General features: G+C 38.6%; 1 protein-coding gene across 1 annotated transcript; it reads right to left on the bottom strand.

Annotated features, from left to right (window-relative positions):
• Nucleotides 1-20,273: 20,273 nt before the first annotated feature.
• PCDH20 (protocadherin 20) lies at nucleotides 20,274-24,589 on the bottom strand. The gene is made up of 2 exons (XM_002712979.6): nucleotides 24,316-24,589; nucleotides 20,274-23,246 (listed from the first exon to the last, which is right to left on the bottom strand). Exons 1-2 carry the CDS (start codon nucleotides 24,445-24,447, stop codon nucleotides 20,520-20,522), a joined length of 2,859 nt encoding a protein of 952 aa, XP_002713025.3. The 5' UTR covers nucleotides 24,448-24,589; the 3' UTR covers nucleotides 20,274-20,519.
• Between the last annotated feature and the right edge of the window lie 665 nt (nucleotides 24,590-25,254).

Below are 25,254 nucleotides of genomic sequence, written 5' to 3'. Positions count from 1 at the left end.
TAGAAGAAACAGTGACTTGATCAGCCCTCACCCTAACTGCTGATGAGCAACTTGATATGTTATCCCTCTTAGTATTTTTTTGTTTGTTCTACTTAATGCTTTTGGTTGAATACTTAATCAATACACAATTCTTCTTAAGTGCTGAAACTTAACTGAAAAGTGATCACTGTTAAATATAAGAGTGGGAATAAGAGAGGGAAGAGATGTGCAATTTGGGACATGCTCAAGTTGACTTACCTCAAACAGTAGAGTTAGAAACATACCAGGGGATTCCAATTCAATCCCATCAAGGTGGCATGTACCAATGCCATCTCACGAGTCCCAGTGATAAATTTCTGTTCACAATTGATCATAATGATAGGACTAAGAACCAAAGGGATCACAGAAACAAGAATAGTGTCTGCAAATACTAGCTGATAGAATCAAAAAGGGTGAGAATGATCCAACATGGGAAGTGAGATACACAGCAGACCCATAGAATGGCAGATGTCCTAAACAGCACTCTGGCCTCAGAATCAGCCCTTAAGGCATGTGGATCTGGCTGAAAAGCCCATGAGAGTATTTCAGGCATGGAAAGCCAAGACACTCTGGAAAAAAAAAAAAAAAAAAAAAAAGAAAACCTAAATGAAAGATCTCCACGAGTGAGATCCCAGTGGAAAGAACGGGTCATCAAAGAAGGAGATACCTTTCTCTGAAGGGAGGAGAGAACTTCCACTTTGACCATGGCCTTGTCTAAATATGATCAGAGTCAGTGAACTCAGGGGGCTTCCATAGCCTTGGCAGCTCATGACAAGAGCCTAGGGTGATCACTGATGCCATAAACAAGAGTGTCAATTTGTTAAGTCAGCAACAGGAGTCACTGTGCACTTACTCTTCATGTAGGATCTCTGTCCTTAGTGTGCTGTACATTGAGATTTAATGCTATAACTAGTACTCAAAACAGTATTTTTCACTTTATGTTTCTGTGTGGGAGCAAACTGTTGAAATCTTTACTTAATGTATGCTAAACTGATCTTCTGTATATAAGGAGAAACGAAAATGAATCTTGATGTGAATGGAAGGGGAGAGGGAGTGGGAAAGGGGAGGGTTGCGGGTGGGAGGGACATTAGGGGGGGGAAGACATTGTAATCCATAAGCTGTACTTTGGAAATTTAAATTCATTAAATAAAAGTTTAAAAAAAATAAAAAAAAAATAAATGTAAGCTTAACCATCCACTAATTAAAGAATTCAAAAAATAGTACAAAGAAAAAAAAAAAAAACAGAAGACACAGGGGTATAAACAATAATCAGATCTCAAAATGTCAATTTTGTTCATATATGTTACATTTTCTGTGTTCTATTAGTTACCACAGAACAGGGAAAACGTATTTGTCTTTTTTGGGACTGGCTTATTACACTAAGTATAATGTTTTCAAGTTCCATCCATTTTGTTACAAAAGACAGGATTCCATTCTTTTTTTGGCTGAGTAGTATTCCACAATGAAAAATGACGTACAAATGTGAAGTTTTGACAAAATTTTAGAGAACAAAAGTTGAGCTGATAATCCAAGATACAACAATTATTAAACTTGCTCATGTAATTACTCTCTTGTTTATATTACAGTTTATAACATTCTAATTACATTATCATGTTATTTCAACTTTTTGAAAGTCTCTAAATCATATAATATTTGTGTTGAAACAGAGATCTTAGGGAAAAATCAATATTACAGTAAAGAATATTTTTACTCAGTCTTATACATGACTAAATTATAAGTACTTCCTGCTTAATTATAATTTCCATATTAGATTATAGATTACTTGAGTAGAATAGCCAATAATTATTCACTGTTGCATTTGAATAGAAACAACTCAGTTGTGAAACTTTTTTTCAATGAGATCCTATGTACTGCATTATTATATTATGATGTATATATCAATGACACATGTACCACTATATAACAAAAGCTATGAAATTTCATGTGTAAGATTCATCTTTATTTAAGAGATGGCATGCACATATGCAAAATTTTGAATATTAGATTTAATGAAATATGGTTGACCTCTGGATCCTCCATGAAGATTTTCAGTAACTGTGGTCTGGAGCATTTATTCTTATCCCTTGAACTTTTAAGTTAAACTGTAATCAATATGTTTCAGAAGTTCTGAAGTATCAAGATACACATATTTTAGTTGTGTAATTTAATCTGCAGGTAAACTCTATGTGTCCTTAACAGTTTCCACTTCCCACCCTCTAATTCCAGCATTCCGCATTTTCTAGCCTATATTTAAGATGTATGCTTCTTCTATCATCTCTTCTTCCTTTATTATTCATTGTCTCAAGTTGGTTTCACATTACTCTTTTTTTTAAAGATTTATTTATTTATTTGAAAGGCAGAGTTACAGAGACGGAGAGGCAGAGACAGAGAGAGAGAGAAAGAGGTCTTCCATCCACTGGTTCACTCCTCAGATGGCCACAATGGCCAGAGCTGCGCTGATCCAGAGTTGGATGGGAAGTGGAGCAGCTGTGTCTCGAATGGTGCCCATATGGGTCGCTGGTGGTTCAGGCCAGGGCATTAACATGCTGCGCCACAGCACGGGCCCCAGTGTATATATATAATTAAAAGGAAGACAGTTCAAAGTAGTTTACAGCAATAAAATCAGAAGGGTGGATTTACTGTGTACATAATAGAGAGTCACCAGAGTGGCAGGTTTCAAGCACAGGTTTAAAAGATGCCATCAGTTGATGCCTTGACTTCCTTCTCTTCCCTCCCTTTCCCTGCTCTTTCCATCCCCACTTTCCACTTTTCCCCTCTCCCCTCCTCTCCTCTATCTCTTCTCCCTCCCATTCTTTATTTCCCTTTTATCTGTCCTTTCCCCTGTTTTCTCTCTGTCTTCAGTCACACTGATCCTCAGGCAAGCTCTTGCCACAAAAAAACAAAACAGCCACCAATAGCACTAGGCTCAATCATCTCCATATTGCTAGATCACAAAGTGTGCAGACATTTTATTACTTACCCTTTTTGCATAGAAAGCAACATGTTTGATAATGGCCTCCCTTGTAATGTGTCTCATCTCGTGACCTGTTTTATGCTTATCTTTCAGTTATATAGAAGGCAGATTTAAAAATTCTGCTCTAAGTGAATGGGGAAGCTTTATCAACAATGCAATAAATTGGGATCGGCATGTAGCTTAGGGGTTAAAATATCCACACCCATATTGGAGTGCTCAGTTTCAACTATTGGCTCTGGCTTCTGATTCCAGCTTACTGCTATTGTGGAAGCTGGCAGGTAATAGTTATGGCTCAAGAAGTTGGGTTCCTATTACCAACATGGTAGAGTTGAATTGAATCCATGGCTTCTAGCTTTAACTCCCATTCTACATAGGCCATTGCAGGTTTTCAGGAAGTGAACCAGCAGACAAAAGCACTCTCTTGCACAGTCTTCTTCTCTCTCTCTCTCTCTGTCTCTCTCTTTCTCTCTCTTTTTAAGATATATTTATTTGAAAGGCAGAGTTATAGAGAGGCAGAGGCAAAGCGAGAGAGAGGTCTTCCATTCTCTGGTTCACTCCCCAGATGGCCACAATAGCCAGAGCTGAGCCAAACTGAAGCTAGGAGTCGGGAGCTTCCTCTGGGTCACCCACAAAGGTGCAGGGACCCAAAGACTTGGGCCATCCTCGACTGCTTTCCAAGGCCATGGCAGAGAGCTGGATGGGAAGTGGAGCAAATGGGACTTGAACCAGTACCCATATGGGATGCCAGCACTATAGGCTGTGGCTTTACCTGCTAAGCCACAGTGCCAACCCCCATAACTCTTTCTTAATTAATGAAAAAATGTAATAAATTAATAAGTGAGAAAAAAAGATAACTCTTGAATTTGTAGGGATGATACTGGAAAGTGGGTAATTGCCAGGCAGTTACTGATGATTCAGGTGGGCCTTTGACCAAAAAAGACAGAGAATGTATCTTCTATATAGTCCATAATGAGTTTATGTGATAATTTATCTAACTAGTGATATATTAATGTATATAATGGTTTTTTCACTACTATTTTGTATAGAGAAATTTGAAGTTCTTTCCTGTGGTTATCCTTTAGACATATAATGAAAGCAAATGTAAAAGAATAATGCACATAATCAAACATATTCATATTGGTCAATAAAGGGAAATTTTTCCAATGCTTACTTTTATCACCAACCTACTGTTTTTTCATTTATCAATAGCATGAATTCTCTGAAATTATGTGTTCTACAATCATTATAATTGCCAAGAGGATCATAAAATTATGCTGGAAGAGAATGTTTTTGTGTGTATTTTCATAAGCAGGCTCTATCCACAATTGTCTTCTGTATTCATTCAGTTTGGCTAGTAAAGTGTGGCAGAGATAGCTGTTTAAGTATGTTTACTGCCTTGTGACTTAATTTTCATCATAAAATCCATCAGTGCATCTACCTGAAGCAGTATGACAGGTGAGAGAGAGGATTGACAAAGTGTACATTTTTCATAAAATGCAGTAGGTTAGCAGTGCAGATAAGAGAGAGGAGCCAAAATGAAGATGGCATATATTCCTGGCAGCATGTCTCAGATAAGATGGCCAGAAAAACAAATGAAAGAACCATTTGGATATAATTAGAGAGCAGGAGGCAGGAAAAAGAAAGAGAAAGTCTGTAAAACAAGGAGCAGATGATGCCTCTGTATCCCCATACCCAAAATCTTCCAGTTTTCCTTTCCTGCTTATTCTGCTATAATAATACATGTGGACACTCACTGAAAATGCACTCAACCTTGAGATTATTAATAATTTTGAAATTGAAACCAGCTGCACACAAAAGTACTGTAAACCGAAAGCTTGAATTGATTCTTTTGGCTTTATTCATTCCCTATTAAGACATTTATCCTATTAAACTGCAATTTTGTTTGCAGCATCCTTAACTAAACTCTGAGTTCCAAAGAATATTTCCAACTGGAAATATTAAACTAGCCCAGCATATTCTACACAGTAGATTGATGCTTAATGAGGATTTTTTATAAATACACTCATGAATTATTTTCATGTCTTCATACATTCCCCTTCCATTTCTATTCAAACAATTGAAACCACCACCTTTACTATTTGTTCATTCAATAAACATTAGTGCTAGATCCTGAGCATACAATAATTGGCCTTGGAAATCTCTACATTCTTGATGCTTTTTATAACTTGACGCAGGCAAAAAGATGTGACGATGGAACTGATATTTAAATAATTGCATATCATGTACAAAGCATAGTGCTAGCCAGTCTACATGTTATCAGCGGTCCTAAGATCTATCTCAGGGTCAGCATAATTTCCATGTATATTTGGTGAAAATGTGGCTTATAAATGAAATTTTGCAAAAGCTTTTTTAACATTTATTTGTTTCTTTTAAAAGGAGAGAGAACATGGGAAGCAGGCCACACAGCAGACTCACAGAATGACAAACACACTAAACAGCACTCTGGCCTCAGAATCAATCCTTTAGGTATTTGGATCTGGTTAAAAAGCCCATGAGAGAATTTCAGGCATGGAAAACCAAGACACTGCGGCAAAAAATGACCTACGTGAAAGATCTCTGTGAATGAGATCCTAGTGGAAAGAAGGGGCCATCAAAGAAGGAGGTAACATTCTCTGAGGGGAATAGAGAACTTCTACTTTGCTTATGGCCCTTTCTAAATACTGATGGAGTTTGTGGACTCAAAAGGCTTCCATAGCCTTGGAAGCTCATGACAAGAGCCTTGGGTGATCACTGATGTCATAAATAAGAGTGTCGATTGTTAAATCAACAACAGGAGTCACTGTGCACTTGCTCCCCATGTAGGACCTCTGTCCTTAATGAGTTGTACTGTGAGAATTAACAGTAAAACTAGTCTTCGAATAGTACTCTATACTTTGTGTGTCTGTGTGCATGCAAATTGTTGAACTCTTTACTTAGTATAGAGTTAGTCTTCTGTATATAAATATAATTAAAAATGAATCTTAAGAATGAGATGGGAGAGGGAGTAGAAGGGTGATGAGAGTGGGTGGGAAGGCGGGTATAGGGGGAAGAACTGCTATATTCTAAAATCTGTACCTATTAAATGTATATTTATTAAATAAAATCTTTATTTTTTAAAAAAGCATTAATATAGAAAATTGCTAAAATCAAATCCTAGTTCTATCAAAAAAATGAGAGAGAAGGAAAGAGAGTGAGAGAGAAAGAGAAAAGAGAGAAAGAGAGAAGGAGAGAAAGAGAGAGAGAAAGAGAGGAAGGAAGGAAGGAAGGAAGGAAGGAAGGAAGGAAGGAAGGAAGAAAGGAAGGGGGGAAGGAAGGGAGGAAGGGAGGGAGGGAGGGAGGGGGGAAGGAAGGAAGGGGGGGAAGGAAGGAAGGGAGGGAGGAAGGGGGGAAGGAGGGGAGGGAGGAAGGGGGGAAGGAAGGAAGGGGGGAAGGAAGGAAGGGGGGGGAAGGAAGGAAGGGAGGGAGGGAGAGAGGGAGGGAGGGAAGGAAAAAGAAAATCTTCCATTGACTGTTTCACTCCTCATATGGCTCCAACAGCCAGGGCTGGGCCAAGATGAAGCCAGGAGCCTGGAACTCCATTGAATCTCGGAGGTGAATCTCAGATCTTCAAGCTGTCATCTGCTGCCTTCTCAGGCACTGTGGCAGGGAGCTGCGTTGAAATTCTAATAGCCAGGACTGGAGCTAGCACTCCAATATGGGATGCTGGTGTCTCAAGGGGTGGCTTAATTTGCTGTAGCACCACCTCCCCACATTTAATAAGGGTAAGAATTCAGGATGTGAACATGTTTCTTTTATGTTGTTGGATGTCTCCAGTCTTTTCTTTTTCTAATTTTGTCAGTCAGGCAAGATATTTCCTTTTCTTTTCAGTTCTGTGAAATAGGAGGATAAGTTGTAAACATGTCACTGCATGTTTCATTTCTAGCAATTACAATTCCTGGTAATTCTAAGTCCATGTACTTCAGGTTTTCATGGTTAGGATATGTTTTTCTATATTTTTTCTATAGCTTCCTCCTTTATATTCTTCTTACTATAGACTTCTTATATTGGAAGTTGAAACAAGGTTTTTAGCCCCTGGAAATGAAAGTCTCCTTTACAAGTACACCTTCTATGAAATTTCTGCTACTTATTCCCTCACTGTTACCTGCCAGACATATTCTCTCTACCAGAACACTAAAGATATGTTAATGATGGTACTGGTTATACTTGTTCTCACTGAACCCCTTCCCCAGATCAATACTTTCCAACTCAGCTCCAAACCTGTTACATTGTTGTTCAAGGTCAGGATGTAACGGTTTTCATCTAAAGTACAGAACACTTCTAATTTATGTGCTTGGACTACATGATATTTCTTCACTCATTGAACAAATGTTTTTGTGGTGTCTTTGTCATGTACCACACATTATTCTAGGTCCTTTTATTATAGTTGCAAAGAGAAGAAGGAGGAGGAAGAAGCAGAGGAGGAGAAAGAGAAAGAGAAAAGGATGAAATCAATATTGTGTTTATCAGACTTATAGTTCAATAACTTCCCTAGTTCCGTAACTTCCCCAGAACAAAATAGAGGGTAGGAACATACTCTTTGGGTTATTTCAATGCACAGACCAACTCGAATGAAATGCTGCAAACACATTTTCTACAATGTGTCGCTCCCCCATTCATGGAGGAATGACACCAGACCCTGCGCTGTTCTTTCAGCCTGGCTCTTCCCGGGTTAGCTGCCTATCCCTCCACCTCTGTGGAGGGGCGGCACCCCCCGCCGCTTTTCCCGCTTCCGCAGAGGAGCGGCACACCGCCGGCCGGCTCTCTCAGGGGCTGCTCAGATGTTATCCGGATGTTCCTTCAGATGTTCCTGGTGCATGGTGTCTCTCTCCTCCTTTATAGTCCTCTTCCACCAATCCCAACTCTGCTACCCACACGCCGAGCACGCTGCTCTCCTCCAATCAGGAGCAGGATCAGCTCCTGCAGGTTATTGGTCAAACTGGAGGCAGCTGTGTAGAAGTTGTTTGGTCTCTCTCTCAGTGCCATATTGTGGGAGAGCAGATGCATAGAATAAGTCTTAATTCCAGTAACTTAGTCTAGCCTCAGTTGCTCCCCACAACAATGCTAATGCATTTTCAAATTACCAGAGGACTTTACTAAATGCAGGTTATGATTTAATAGATTTGGGCAGGCCCTACATGGCTCAAGTCTACAACCAAGCTGCTACTCTTGTTGATCTCCACCCTACACATTGCCTAGCAAGGCTCCACTCTCACATTTCTAACTGTCAGGATCATGAAAGTTCTCTTTCTAACCATACACATTCTAAACTCCGTTCAGTTATGTGAAAGTATGCAGTGTCCCTGAGCCATGGAAGTCTTAAAATATATTCAGAGGTTCTCCAGTGTTGCAGGTATTAAAGACAGATTTGAAAACAATCTTTGCTAGGATCTGTTTCGATCCCCCTCAAAAGTCATCTGTTGAAATCCTAAACTCCACAGTGATGGTATTAAAGGTTAGGCTTTTTGAGAGATGCTTTTTTTTTTTTTTTTTTTTTTTTGACAGACCTGTCACTCCTTCCATTTTGTGAGGACAGAGCTAGACCTGCCAGCTGTGAGAAAGCAGGTTCTCACCAGATACGAAATCTATCAGTGTTTTGATCTTAGGCTTTTCAGCCTGTAAAACTGAGAAGTAAACTTCAGCTGCTGTTAATTACTATGTTGCAAATATAGTAGCCCAGGTGGACAAAAACTTCCCATCCCAATCTAACTATGACTGTTGGGGCATACAATCAGTGATTCTGGTCTTCTTTGAGCAACACCGTGAGGCACTCTGCTCATGTTTAAACAACAGCTAAACCTCTGTGAAGAGAAGAAAAATGCAGCCATTTTTCTCTCCTAATGCAATCCAAGTCTTATAGCTTTTCATGTTCTAAAAGTATTTTATAAGTGAATACCCCAAATGTAGGTTAAAGGAATGATGGGAAGGATGCACTTTTTCTTGGAAAGCATAGGAGGTATTTAGAAATAACACAGTTAGTTCCACAAGTGATTCATCCTGATTTTGTTCTAAAATGTTTTCTGAACTATCGCTTAAGACCGCCCCCCCCCACGCCCCACCCTTACCTCAATTCTTTCATTATTAACTCCAGGGAATTTTATTCTTGAAAAGAGTTTTCCTGTTGAGACTACATTGATTTGAACGAGTATCCCTTTTTTTTCTTAAATTCAAATTTAGGGAAAAAACCCTATCATCAAAAATGACTGATGTGTAAAATGAAAAGGAAATGCACACGTTTAAGAAAGAAGCCTGTCTTTCTGTGAAATGAGGAGCAATGTGACTTTGTATTTTAGCCTTTCAGAGAGTTCTGATATGAATCCAAAACATCTGACTGCACTTGCAAAATGATATCTTTTTACTTGTACAAACTGTATTCTCTAATACAGCCCTATGTATTATGTATTGGATGCACAGATAGTAAATGCCCAATATAAAGGCAGTACTCACTAAATCAATGATTCTAATAAGTTTCATCTTTAACTGTGAATTTATTGTATAGTGTGAAGCTGCTTTTGAATTGAAGTAGAGTTGGTAGGAAAGAGGAATGAAAATGTATTAATTTTAAAAAATTCCTCACAGTGCTTATTTTCAGAGAATTAGATTTTAAAAGGCACTTCAAATGATCCATTGATTAAGGTGACTCACCCATTAGGCTATTGTATCTGCAATAACATAAAAAAATACTTCAGCATACAGCCTTTTAGATATGCAATCATAACGCACCCACCCAAGTCATCTCAATTACAAATACCAGTCATTCAGTTCATCTCTTCCCAAATTGGGCCTGAGATGAATTCAGCAATTCAGTGCTATTCATTCCAGCTCTAGTGAAGCAAGAAAGTATTTTATGGAAATATAATACCTCTGCTTTTCTGTTTATTTCTGTGACTTGTTTAGTAAAAGTAAAATGAACACAGAATTAAAAGTGGCATTGTTACAGTGTGTGGAACTCAGTCATCACACAATAAATGATTTTGTTTTCCATTTATATTTACATTGATTATTCTGTTTGATTTTCTTTAGTAAGCAAATAATTAGATATGTCCTTAATCTTCTTGTTTTGACAAAAACATACCAGCTATCGTATAATTTACTCAAATTTTAAAATGTTTTATTGTAATGTATTAACTAAATTTTACCTTTAATGTTTACTGAGTGTGTTTTTTTCAGGATAGTGTAGTAGTTTTCTATTATTACTGTAACAAATTGTACAGATTTAGCTGCTTAAAACAACATACATATATTAATTCCCAGTCCTGCAGTCAAAAATCTGGTTAGAGAATGGCTCAGCCAGCCAGCTAATTCCCTGCTTAGTGTTTTGCGATGTCAATGTCAAGGGGTCAGCATAGTTGTGTTTCTTTGAGAAATTTCTTTGTGGGAAATTTCACTTCCCACCTCATTTGGGTAAACACATGGTTCTAAGACTCGGATCCCATTTCCTTACTAACTGTCCCCTAAAAACTTTCTTAACTCTCAATCAGAAGAGTTCTGTTATGAATCCAAACTATTTGTATATATAAAATGATATCAGTTTACTAAGATAAAATATATTCATAACGCCATCCTATGGATTATGTTTTGGATACGCCAGTAGTAAATTCCTAAAATAAGATCAGTGCAAACTAAAACAATAATTCTCATGAATTCTACAGAGAATTTATTGGTTAGAGTGAAGCAGTTTTTGAGTTGAGAGTAGAGTCGGTAGCTAATTAAGGTGGGATAAACTGTTTAACGGTCATATACCAGTTACATTTGCACACTTTATGAAGCCCCAACAGCATGATGTCTGTATAGGAAAAAGGAAGTTGAAAGGGGAAGGAAACACTTGTATATCTGAATTTCTTCTGGGTACAGGAGACAATTGTTTTGTATGTTTTCAGATATTTTATCTTTCTTTTTCAGTATGTACTTTCATTACCAAGATCTCTTGAAAACTGGGCTAATTAATGTTCCCCACCAAATTGTTTGATGGAAATATTGATATGTCAAGTCCCTGCAAACATTGTGTCCTGAGTCATACATAAAGCACAAAAAACAAAAGAATTCATTTTCTTCACTTCCATTGCATTAGATCTCCTACTTGACAGAATCTTATAGGTCAACTTATACTCGAATATCCTTTACAGAAAACTGTTAACTCATGAACTATGCATATTTATAAGTGAAATGAGAAAATGGTATGTTCTATAGTGTTTTCTGTAGAAAAATCTTTTGTGGGACTAGTTTAAGAAATCAGAATTATGCAGGGCAATTGGCTTTGCTATATTTAAATGCTCAGATGATTCAGTCTAAGTATTTTAGGGATAAACTAGATACAGGTTACTCCTTCTTGCTGTGAATTTTAACCGCTACTTACAAGAAAATCTGTAAATCAAATGGAATTTTTTACTGTTGAAAAAGATGATTGAAAGCATCATAAATGTAAAACTGTCTCATCATAAAGCAATAGTGTTTCCTAGCACCTGGTTTATGGTTAACATTGCCCATATTCATTTGACTTTGAAAATGTATAAGAATTTATAATTTAAATAAAAAATGTAAGGGAAACTAGTTTCCTAGTTTAGTAAGATGCAGGGAGAGTTGGGTGGATAATACTTTTCAGAAGGGAAAAAAATCTTTAAAATGATTTTCTTTATTGTTAGAATTTTTAAAATGTTGCTCAGTTATTTTTCTTTGTTTATATCACTCTACCTTTAAAATGCATTGACTTTTTCTACTAATAATCTAGTGTTACTTTCTCTGGATTGGTTTTCTTTATAATGAATGTATTTGCAGTAATCTTATACATTAACCTTAAAATGTTTCCTCATCTCGCATTTTACCAGATATTCATAACATTGAAACATGCTGCTGCATAGTATTATTTCAAAGATTTACATAACAACTCCCAAAGTCCATTTTACACTCCATTAAATCTAAGCTGCATGTTGGCAAGAAAGTACCTTAAACTAAATACAAACAATGAATTTGAAATGATATAAAGTATATTTGCAAAATATACATCTGTGCTATTTTTGAAATATAGTGGCAGGCTAACTTGTACATATAGGTAGAGTCAATGAATGTAATAATTATATGGAAATGTGAATGTATGATCTTTTAGAGATAAGTAACTTGACGAAGTACCTAGTACATATGTTTCTCTGAACTTTTAAGTAAAATTCATATTGGAGGTTATAGCGAATTCCAATTTTCCAAATGAGAACAAGAAATGTTTGTGGCATAAAATTTGCAAATGCATTCATTGTATTCACAGAAAACACTCAATTCTTATTTTGTAATCTGCATATATTATAAAGATCAAATTCCTTCTATAATTTTTATTTTCTCCTTTACTTGCTCCCAATATGTAGTACATATTTCTAAATAGCACTTTAGACTGCCATGATGACCCTTCTCTCTCTCCAGTGACATGCTCATTGACAGGGGGAGAGCAGATGAGAGCAGCAAGATGTTCATCCCTATGGATGAAGGTTTTCATTAGTTTTCCCAAACTGGAAAAAAATCTTTTTGATAAAGGATAAAAACTTACCCCCATGTTTAGTACATTGTCTTCATTACAATAGGCATAGACTATTAGCAAATGTGTTTAATAAATAAATCATTGATGCATATAGTGTTTATCTTTGTTGAAGTCTCAGGATATTATACCATAAGAATAAAACCATCATTTCAAGCTACTTTCAGTTTGTAAAACTTTGTGACTTTGTATCTGACATCAGTCATCCTGGGCTTACTTGTGTTACATTAATATCTGTAAGTTTGGTCACTGTCAACTTCATTGCTATTTTCTTTACAATTAAAACATATTTGCTGACTTTATAATGACTTCACCTACTGAGAAATGTGTCTTTTTTTTGTTCCTTTCCATTGTTGTATTCTTTTGATCAACACCATCCTATTCTCATTTTCAATTCAATTCTGTCTCTTTTTATCCACATTCAAACCTGCTTGAATTTTAGTGAAATAATTTTTCTTCCACTAGATTCCATCTAGTCTACAGACAGCAGTTTTAATAAATCTGCCTTTTAAAAAATTTCTCTTGAGAAGGCATGTAACCAATCTGATATTCAAATTACTGATACATTTTTAAAATCCCATATTTCCTTGACAGATTGCAGAGAAAATTGGAAAATTTCTCATTCATCAAAGGACATAGGAGAATAAAAAGGGGGATAGTAAAGACTCAGATGTAGAGGAAGAAAGTGAGATAAGAACAAAAGGAAGATTGTAGGGAAAAAAAAAAACAGAGAGAATGGAGCAGAATAATAGTGCAGAAAGTAGTGGCCACAGGCATACAGTATAAGATAATGCTTTATTTTTTACCGTTCAATCCATGATCTAATGCATAATGGTCTACTTGAAAAGTTGAATTATGGAATTCCACCCCGGGGGAGTCAGCTTAATTACCATATGCAGGCCAACATAGTCATTCGGGTTTTTCTGGGTGGTTGTGAAACATTACAAGGAATGTATAAATATACAAGAGAATTCAATTTGTGACTCTTGTCAAAATTTTCTTGAATAATCTAAAATTATTTTAATATCCATATTTTTAATTCATAGAGAAAAAGGTAAAATTTTAAAACTCTGACTGTACCCAGATCTCTAGTGTGAGTGCATTGTATTTTCATTTTAATAAGATTCATAAGTGATTCTTCTGTAATAAGATCACATTTTATCATGTGATCTCTTATTAGAAAAATGTGAAATATTTGATGTAGTATCAACCAATTAACAGAACTTTACAATTTTCTATGCCACTGATGTACTTTTATCCATGTGAGTAGAAAATATTTGCTCCATTTTTTTCTAGACTCTAATTGAATATTTTCCTTATAATTTATTTGAAAGCTTTGATGTTATTTATACAAGTAAAATTTCTTCAGAGTGTCGTAGAAGGAACGAGGATAATGGACTGTAATAATGTGGGGCTATTTTTGGTATTGAATTTATTTCTGCATATTGTAGCAAGTCTACTATGTATTTTTTTAGTTTATTTCCTGCTTCTGGGTGAGTAAATCACTCAGATGAGTAGCCAAAGACAAACCCTAGAACTCCTAGATTTTTTTCTTTTTATTTTATTTCTGGGTCAGTCCTTATTTTTCTTCAAATGCTTACCTATAATCTGGAGCCACCAAATAGGCTTATGATTCATCTCTACCAGTTAAGACACTGAATCAGGGAAAATCAACTTGGACCCTTTACCCCAATGCACACATACAATTTCTTGCTAACCTTTCCATTCCTGATGATCCCTGTTTGCAACCCCTTCAAGCTATAGACCAGGAAGTCTTTTAAAACATTCTCCAATATTTACCAAATTTTACCTTAGGTTCATGAGTAAAATCCATTGGATAGTTTCCTCTCATTTTTGTTTTGTTCAAACTATATTTTTAAAAGACTTTTATTTACTTATTTAAGAGGTAGAGTTACAGACAGAGAGAGAGAGAAACAGAGAGAAAGTTCTTCCATCTACTGGTTCACTCCTCAGATGGCCTCATTGGCTGGAACTGAGCACATTTGAAGCCAGGAGCCAGGAGCTTCTTCTGGGTCTCCCATGCAGGTGCAGAGGCCCAAGGACTTGGGCCATCTTCTACTGCTTTCCCAGGCCATATCAAAGAGCCGGATCAGAAGTGGAACAGCCAGGACATGAACCAGCACCCATATGGAATTCCGGGACCACAGACAGAGGTTTATCTCACAATGCCACAGCACCAGCCCCTTTGGTATTTGAGTATTTTGCAGAGCTTCTTCAATTTTGGTTTGATTATTGTCTTGTTGGAGTATTTTTCTTGCTTTTTGAAAAGCAGATGGGGGTGGTAGAGATAGAGAGGAAGACAAAATCAGAGTTCCCATTTAGTGTCTCATTCCCCAAATGCCAGCAATGCCTAGGGGTCTGAAACCAGGCACCAGCAACTCAATCCTGGTCTTCCACAATAGTGGCAGGGGCACAACTACTTGAGTGATCACAATTGCCTCCCAGGGTCTGCATTGGCAGGAAGTGGAAGTCAAAAGTCAGAGACAAGAACTGATCTCAGACATTTCAATACGGGATTTGTATCAACTGCTAGGAAAAGGCCTCTCGCCTGTTGATAGCTGCATAACTGAATCAATTGGTAGGACAAGTTCATGGCACACTGCTCTATTCGAGCAGTAATAACAAAAGCTAATATTTGTGGAATACTTCATTCATGCAAAATTTACGTGGATTATCTAATTAAATTTTCAAAATTAAATTATACCATGCTATAGAGGATGTTCATAGTCTCCACATATTTGAACCATAGGAAGGAAAAACCCACAGTCGAAATCATATTTACACTTTATGTTGTCTACTTGATACTGTGTTGGCTTTTTTCTTAAATTTTCAACATGACTCATCTGCATATGTTTATTTTTAGTACAACAACAAGCAAAGCAGTGCAAGTGCCTTGAATAAAATATTCTTCATGAGGTCAATCTCATAATGGATTATCTACCACATGAGCACACAGCACTGTTTGCTAAATTGAATAGAATAGACAGTCATAAAGATGAAATAAACTGAGTAAATTACTGTCTTTATAATTCCATCTGTGTCATAAAACCCAACATTAGAGAAGGGGGTTATTGCTCCAATATTTCACTGCTAATTTAATGCTTAGTAAATGAACTCTCTTTTTCTTAATTCATAAAACAGACTCAAAAGCAAGTTTTGGAAACCATGTACTTTCTGGCCACCAAGTGTGGATTAATTCCTATGATATTGCACATTTCTTTATCAGCTATATATCATTTTCCTCCTGTATTACATATATCTTCCATACTTCTGGCTTAAAGTCCCTTCTTTTACTTAAATTGTCATTGAAACTTCTGACCGATATTCATAAACCTTCTTCAATACAATTCCCATGTACAAAGTGATATTTTTTAAAAGTACAAATTCCTTGGCCAAAGTTACCAAAATTTTCTTGAACTTTGGAATAGAATTGTAGTTTGCAAGTACAATACATGATTCCTTTCATTATTTGCTGTATACTTACCTCTCCAAGGCCAGAGTTAAAAAAAATTGTGCTTCTCTTTATCCTTTGTGCCAAGCAAAATAATACCTGTAGTGCTTCAAGCATGACATAGTCACTCCCATGTGTGTGTCTTGAGACAGAGCAAGGACATGTATCTCAGAGACATTTGAGCAGATCTGGACCCCGGGGGACTCCCTAGCCCCTACATTCTTAGGCTGGCTGTGTCCCATGCCCTGTATTCTTCCCCACCTCACCTCTGCATTCTGTTCTAACTGGCATCAAGGAAGAGAGGAAGACTGCCGAAAGCTAGCTTAGCTCTGCCGTCCCTCATGGCCCTCACCTGCTCATGCTATATTGACCCAGCCCACAGTGACACTTTAGCTCTCTGCCATGTGCTTGTTCTATGTGCACACCAGAAGTTAGCCACCTCTGTGAACTTATTTTTCCTTGAATAAACTTGTTTTGGCTGTGAGTTCGTATCCTGTCTCCTTTCTATTCTACCCCTCTTTCCTTATACCTTGCACGCTATTTCTTCCTCAATAAAGGGCCTTCCGTCTATATTCATTTTCCCTGGTTAACTTTCTTTTTTCTTTTTGACTCAACTGATAAGCTCTGAGAATGGCTCAAAAGAGAGATCACCTCTTTTGGGAAGGCTTCTCTCTCTTTATGTGATTGGGTTAGGTCCTGTTCACATGGCATCCAGCAAATAGACATTTATAGTATATGCTTGAAAATTGCAAATTTTCTTATTGGCCATATATATCATAATACAAGTTTATTAAAGAATTCTGTCTTGTTCTTAAGTTCTTAGTAATTATGACTACTAAAATATGTATGTTATGAGTGACTTTCTTTCTTTTTTTATTCAGCACAGTGTTTTACTTCTTGACATTAATGAGTTACGTCTTAAAAGTCACCTAGTATTCTTCTTAAAGGAAGGCATTCCCCGTTTAGGAGTTTATTAGAGAAAAATTATTATATTAAGAATAATTAAATCCAAAATGTGACATTAAAATATGATTATAAACTAAATGTATTTATGTATATAATATTTAAATACATACATGGTCTTTTCTTAGAGATAAATACATAAAACATTATGTGGGTATTTTTTGCTCAGGAATTAGGAATTATTTTAATTGATTAATGATTTTTTTGAGCTTTTTATTCACCTACCTAAAAGTTAATTTTTCTTTTCAATAAATATTTGCAAATTACTTGCATGTAAAGGCAGAGTGTTAGGCAGAGATGACTCAAGACTGCAATATGGCAGTTCATAGCCACTGTCTGCTATTTTTACAGTGAGAAAAATCTACCTTAGAAGGAATAAAATGATAGGGTACTTGTGTCCTTGCCTCCATGAGCTGAGGCTTCCCACTGTAGTTGAACCTCATGTGGTCAGACTACACTTTCATTACATTTTCCATTGTCTGCCAAAGATCAGGATCTCACATAGGGAATTTTGGAACCCAAGTCTCCAGTGGAGAGGTCAGTTTAATATCCCCATTCACAATTATCTTTAAACATTTTCTTTGCGTACAAACTAGAATCCTTGTGAGATAGCTTACTGCTCCCAAGTGAACTTCACACAGCAGCCCTCCCTACGTTGCTTCTAGTGACATTATTTCATAGTGAAATCATGCCTGGTAATTTCGTAAAACATAGGAAAAGCACCCCAAACACCAAGAATTTTATGTTTTTAATGCACCAATGCTGAAAAAAAACACCTTTTTAAAAATAAGAATGTTTTCCTTTCAATTTGAACCAAAACTGATAGAAGCATAACTGATTTTAGAACATTTTTTGTTTGTTTGTTTGTTTTTTTGATAGGGTCAGGAAATCTACTCTAAAAAGTCTACCCCACCATAGCTAAAATTGTTACACTATTTTTAATTTTCCCAATTCAAATTAATGAATAATTTTCTATGTATTGGATAAGAATGGATTTGGCAGTGCAAATATCAGAGCAATCTCTTCATTAAATCGAGCAAAGAGAACTCACTGGCTCTCAAACTGTTAAATGGAATTAGGCTTTTTAATGAATGGAACATTTATTTTTGTGCCAGCTCAACTAACAGCACTGACATGATTAGCATACATTTTGGCAACTGTTCTAGCACAAGGTGTTAGTAAAAAGGAGCTTTTATCTTTGGGCTTAATTTACGTTAGCTTTTCTTGTTATTAAAGTTTTTAGTGTGAATGAGATGTTTTAGTCAAGGAAATCCTGCCACAAGAAGTTATTTGGAAATACATCTTTTTATTAATGCTAGACTTTTCTCATGTTGGAAATGAAGTCCCTATCCCAAAACTCATTAGCCTCCTTAAAGTTAGAAATGAAAAGAATATTTTGTTAATTATGCTGATGGAAAAGTCATTGCCCTTACAAAGGATTTATTTTTTATTTACGGTGCTTCTCAAATCACAAGTAATTCAGAAAACAAAAGGATTGTAAGAAACAAAATTTGACTGGATAATGATTGTTTCCTCCATCACTATGCTTCAATAATGAATCAAAAACTGACGTGGTTACAAAATCTGAGCCTCATAAATTCAAGTGCCTCTCATACAAAAGGAAATTCTTTTAGCAAACACTGCTACCTTATATTCTTATCATTTTGTTTATTGAATAAGGAAAGAAAAATTAGGTAATACAAATCCAAAAGGTTTTGGGTAATGGCATTAAATTATTTGTTTTTCAGTATAAATTTGTTTTAAAAATTATTGAAAGCTGTTGCAACACAGCTAACATTTGCTATAAGTATGTGGGAAATGAAAATTTATAATTGACAATAAATTTATAATAATTAATATTCATGTGCACATTAGTGGGCACACATTTTCATTTGAATTTATATCAAACTTACAGACATATTCTCTTGCTACTATATGTCTATAACCACATACATATTTAAAAACTTATCCAATGCTTGACTAATGAATTGGTTTAATAAAAATGTTAGCATAGCAGAATATTATGGTTTACTCACATTTTATCCTAAAAACAAAGAATGCCAAAAAACAGGCACTTTTGTGAAAGAACAACAGCCTGTTCAAAAATGGTAAAAATGAGAAATAAATTATGAAAATATATACTTTTAATTTGTAGACATATAAACACTTTTGGTACAATACAGACACATGTGCCAAAAAGCAAAATGATCCAGTTTAAGCTGACACTTACATTCCGTGTTTATACAGATAATTTTGCTATAGTTCTCATACAAAATAAAATTTCAAGCTTACACAATGAAGTGAAGGTGATATATCACTGGTTACCAGCTTTCTTCACTGCAAAATTCTGTAAAAGCTCAGTTATCAAAAGAATCTACTGCTGGGCTTACAAATTAACTCTTGGATTTAATCCAAAGCCAAAGAAGGAAAGCAAGAAATGGTAGCCAACAAACATCAGCAACAACAAAGAGATAAATATAAGTTTCATATAAAATGTAAAACGGAAACAACCAATACTGTACATTAGCTTTTAGAATAATCCAATTTTAATTCAACATTTATTTTCTAAAGTGATGAATGAGTTGAAACATAAAACTCAAATATATACCCAAGTTACAGCACAACTGAGAAGTTGTGTAAACATTCAAACATGGACACCTATTCAGCAAATAAGGAATAAAACATTTCCTTACTTCTGGCTGTTTTTCTTGGGCACAATTTCTAATTAAATTTTCTGCAGGGAAATATATATATATAATTTTATATATATATATATATATATATATATAATTCCCCTGTCAAGATAGTGCAGGGGTAAAGCACAAGGAAAGCAAAAAAAATTGAGTACACAGAAAGTGAAATACTCTTCAGCAGGTCAACTTTGTAACACATGGCAATGCTTTTATCCTTGCTAAAAATGAATTGCACTTTTTAATTTAATGCCTTCTCTTTCAAACTATACATGACGTACTTGTGAGGTAAAAACTTTCTGTTTATAAGTGCATTTCTTTTCCTTATTATCATATATTTAAGTAGATCAAAATTCCATTTACTTTAAGTTCCTATTAATTTAATGTTAAAAACAATGTATTTAAAATATACTCTTTCATTAATTTCATGTACAACATCTGTCATGTACAATACCTCAGTTCCCTGCAAAGGAGAAACTGATGCCCTCTTGTGGTGAAAGGACTTTTTAGACCAAAAGAAAAAGTGCTATTTTCTTACCTTAATCCCAGGTTTTATCAATCATCTGCTTGGTTTATGAAAGCTGCAAATCATGTCCAAGCTTTTTTTTTACGTTTTATTATAACATTTCTATAGCTGTTAGTACTAATTTTCATTTAAAAACGCTGTACACATTGTATAACCTCTGGATTTGATTTTAAAAATCTGTAAACAGCTATTTACAATATAGTACAAGTTATAAATTAGTCGTCCTTCATTGGAGCTGCCATTGACACACTCTTATGCAGGTGAACAAGACTCTCCAGAGTCTATTAAAACACCATCCATTGTTATTCCACAGTGAAATATCAAATATTAGAAATATCCATTGGTTTCCTCTCTCTCATGTGCAAGTCAATTTTTCCTTTTAGTGGGATTTGTACTTCCAAATTGTCATCTTCCCTATGAGGCTTCTTCTCTTTCCTTAAGCAGATGTATATGCCCATGCCTGTCACAAGTGTGATGGAACCCAAGCTTATCACAGACAGAGCTACTAAGGTGGGCATGCAGGATAAGGATTCTACCTTCCTATGAGTTGGTTCTATTGAAATTTGTGGTTCTTTCTCCTCTATGTTAATTTCTGGTTCCTTTCTTAAAAGACTCTCAATGTAGCTCTCATTACTGACCGTGTCATTGACAAACAGGTTTACCATGACTGTGGAATGGAGAGGCTCAGGGTAACCGTGGTCGCTCACTTTCACCAGTAAGCGATGGAGCCCATAATCCGTCTGCAGCAAGGCCTCTTCCAAAGTGATGTTGCCAGTTTTAGGGTCAATCCGGAAGGACTCAGGCCTAGGCCCTCTTCTGCCTATGATGCTGTAAGCTATGACAGCATTCATGCCCGTGTCTTTGTCCACAGCATAGACCTCGGTGACTGGGGAGCCAGGCAGAGTAGATGGCAGTACCAACAAATAAGACATATTCGACTGAGGAAATAAAACAAGAGGAGGGTTGTCATTGATATCTAGAAGGAGAATTGTGATTTTTGTGGTAGAGGAGAGGGCAGGCTCACCCCCATCAACAGCTTCAACCCACAAGGTGTAAGAGCTTTGCTGCTCTCTGTCCAAAGAGACTTTTGCTCTCAACATACCTTTTCCTGTATCTATGACAAAAATATCGCTCTGGTTCACCACCGAGAGGGCCACCCATCCATTTCGCCCAGCATCTGCATCTGTAACACTGATCACTCCAATCTCACCATATCCTGGAAAATTTTCTGGCACAAAAAAGCTGAAGTCTTTGTTGATAAACCTAGGGCTGTTGTCATTTTTATCCAACACTGTGAGAGCCACAGTGGCTACTGATTCTCTGGGTGGCTTTCCACAGTCAACAGCTCTGACGGTGTACCTGTACTTTTCTTTCTCTTCTCGATCCAGCTGGGTAGAGACTGTCAGAATCCCCGTGACATTGTCTAAGGAAAAATAGGATGGAGCATCAGGTCCCAGAAAATACAAAACTTGGCCTCTCTCTCCACTGTCAGCATCTGTGGCATACAGCTTGGTCAAAAAGGCATTGGGTGCATTATTTTCTTCAATGGTTAGTTCTATCAAGGGTTGTAGGAAAACAGGAGCATTATCATTGTCATCTAAAAGTTGCACTTTGATGATTCTCTTGACATGAAATCCTTCAGAATTCCAGGCCACCACAGCTATTTCATAAAACTGCTGCAGCTCATAGTCCATTGGTTTTGTAGTCTCTAGCAAATATTCATTATTGTACGGCTTGTAGGGTGATAACCTAAATGGCCCTTCACCGTCCAGGTAGCAGTTGACCTTGTATTTATCTTCCGGATCTCTTATGGTGAAAAACGCAACAGGTGTGTGCACAGGTTCCAGTTCTTTCAGATAGACCACACCATCTATCTCATTGGCTATGTAACGAGGAACTATTTCAGGTGGTCTGAAGATGACTTTGATAACAGACACTAGAGCCGTGATCACAGCAGGGATGCAGCCCGGTCCATTCGCAAGAATGGTGAGCTTATGCATTTGTAGAACACTTCCTCCAATCTTACTGAAAAGTGTTATGACTCCTGTGGTTTCATCCAGATGGAACAAATCCTTGGATGCTTGTGGAACTTTCTGGCTATAAGTGTAGGTGATTTGAGCATTGGTCCCCAAGTCTCTGTCCACAGCCTGGACAGCTGCAATAGGGGTACCAACTGTAGCATTCCCATAGACAGTGACATTGATTTGTGAGTCTATGAATAGAGGGCAATTGTCATTAATGTCACTTATGCCGATGGTGAGCGTGGCACTGCCCAACAGTGGTGGAGACCCACCGTCCTCAGCAATGATGATGCTTACGTACTGGTCCTGGGTTTCTCTGTCCAAAGAGCCCATGACAATCAGGTAGGGGGTGCGCTCCCCATTCTCATTCTCTTCCACGTCCAGGGTGAACATGCCATGGTAGTCCAGTAAGCGATAGGTTTGCACCCCGTTAGTGCCTATATCTGGGTCCACAGCAGGATGCTCTATGGCCAGCCGGGTGTTTACAGGTGCATTTTCTGGGACCCAAACAGAAATTTGGGAAACAGGAAACTGGGGGGCGTTGTCGTTGATATCCCTGATGGCGATTTTCACCTTCACAAACCTAAAGTATTCCTGAGGCAGGACAAGCACATCCAGAAGTAAAAGGCAAGAGTCAGAGGATGGAGAGGAAGAGATGGAAACGCTGCCGCCCCAGGCAGCCTCTCCACCTCGGTCAAGACACAGGGCCTCCCTGTCGATCTCCTGGGCAGAAGTGTGCAGCTCCCCAGAGCGGTTGTCTAGGGTCACATACTGGCCGCTCAGTCCGCTGGAGGCCAGGCTGAAAGAGAGAGGCGGATTCCACTCGGCCCTGGTGCGCTCTGGAGACTGCGAATGCTGGTCCTGTCTGCTGGCGGCGCGGGGCACCAGCCGCAGGTCCTCCGCCAGGCTCCCGATGAGCACTCCCGCGGGCAGTCCCTCGTTCAGGCTGTACAGAAGCTCTGTGGCGCGGCTGTAACTCGCCAGGCAGTTGAAGGGTCCCACGAAGAGGAGAAACAGAAACAGATGCTGGAGAGGGGAGTGGAGGGGAGAAGACTCATTACACGCACTCAAAAACCCAGAGACCCGAGTTAGACACCAGATAGATACCCGACGGTCCTTGCTGCCCCTCTCTCCATTCCCTGCAGCAAAACCTTCATTCAGAACGGAGCGAAGAGGAAACTTGCTGCAAAGGACAGCCGTGTCGCACAACGTTCGCTGTCTCCCAAAGTTAATTTTTCCGCCCCCTTTTCCATCGTCCCCTCCTAACTGCCCTTCCCGCTCTGTGTCATCCCCCATCCTTGCTCCCCTGCCAGCTAACGTTCGCATCCCAAACCTGGGGAACACACGTCCGAGTGGACAGGACTCCCACTCGGACTGCGCCACGAGCCCAAGGGGGGACCTCCAGGGTAGGTTTCCGGGCGGGAGGGGGCCGATAAGAGAGCCCTGCAGTGTGTACGATGATTTCTCACTGGAATGATTCAGCCATTGGGGTCCTGAACATGAAAGGAGTCATATTCCTTCCTAGGACACCGATAGAAACCACAGCAATAGCAATAATCATAATACAGAAAACATACGCCCCCCCCCATCATACTCTTAGTCGGAAAATAAGTAATTTTCATTTTAGCACACATCTAAAATCAAATGAAAAAAAAAAAAAGATCAGGATCTCCACCTCCTACCAAGCCCTCAGTAATCCCCCAGAAGGGGAAGCCAAGTAAACGCGGAAAATGATCCTGCAAAAGCAATTTGTCAACTGCGGGAGGGAGCCCTCACTAGACGCAGGCAGCAGGAAAGCTTCTCAGAGCCCCTGCTCCTAGAACTGATGGAGCGCACACATGGCCCCCTCCTCCGCACCAGACATTTATGCTTTAGAAACTTCCCCTCACCACCCAAGGACTTGCCCATTCCTGGCTAAAATGAAGACGCATTATCCCAAACTCCCTTTCCCTCCCGCTCCCCTCACCCCCCAGTCCTTCCGTGAAGTTTGGATTAACGTAAAAGATTGGGGGTAGGGGGGACCATTCAGGAGCGGGAACCGCTCCACAGTACCGCAACTGGTCGGGTCGCGGGGCAGCTGGAGCGTAGCCCTTACCGGCAGGTTCCTGTGGCTGCTGCTGCTTCTGGGACGACGTAGACGCCCCATATCCAGGCGCGGGTGCCAGGTCGCCGGGCGCCAGCTCACTGCCAGGGCTCGCGGGCTGCGCGCATTCCCTCGGCCGCGCATTCCCAGGGAGGCTGCAGTCAGCGCGCTCCTGCAGGGAGGGCGGCAGAAGACACTCCCTCTCCGTTCATGCAAATCGCTGGGGAACTTCAGCCAATAGTCACAGGCTTGTCAATTAGGGACAGGAACTTAAGGAGGGCAGAAAGACAAGGGGGTAGAAGAGTGCATTTTTGGTGTCCTTACCCCGATTTGGGTATGTGCAGACCCCGCCGGGGAAGCCGGAATGTGGGACTTGGCCTGAGAAGACTGCGATGAGGCGCCCGCTGCTCGAGCGCCCCAGCGCGTGTCCACTAGCCTTCCTCCTTGCTGCACCAGTCAGAGCCCAAGTGCTCAGGTCGCCAGCAAGAGAGGGAGAATTAAAATAAATAAATAAGCCTGCATCTGTGTCCCAGGAGCTAGAGGAAGTCTGCGCCACCGAGCGCTCCGAAATGCTGCCTTTGCCAATGAGTGCCTCCGAGACTCGAATCCAGTGGCGTTGCGCGAAAATAGAAAATGCACTTTTCTCAGCGGAGGGAGGAATTTCCAGTTCTCTGTTCGGCGGTGCGATCCAGAAAAACAAGTGCGGGAATCCTGTGAAGGTTTGATGCGCCTAGGCATTGGATCTTCGAGGCTAGCGGTGGCGGAGCTTCTGTGAGTTTGCTAGTTGGAGGCGCAAGTGTCTGCCAGTGGTCTGACTTTAGAGGCAGCAGCGGCTTCTGTCCAGAAGGAGCCGAAGGGACAAATGGGAAGGATTGTGCGGTAGCACAGGTGGTTCTCCCTGCAAGCAATTTTAACATCTTTTCCTGGAGTTGCATTTGGGGTAGGGATGGG

Source organism: Oryctolagus cuniculus, chromosome 9 (assembly GCF_051225735.1).
Source record: "Oryctolagus cuniculus isolate XC-2025 breed Fujian yellow rabbit chromosome 9, ASM5122573v1, whole genome shotgun sequence".
Taxonomy (NCBI): domain Eukaryota; kingdom Metazoa; phylum Chordata; class Mammalia; order Lagomorpha; family Leporidae; genus Oryctolagus; species Oryctolagus cuniculus.
This window is presented reverse-complemented; position numbering and strand designations above follow the sequence as displayed.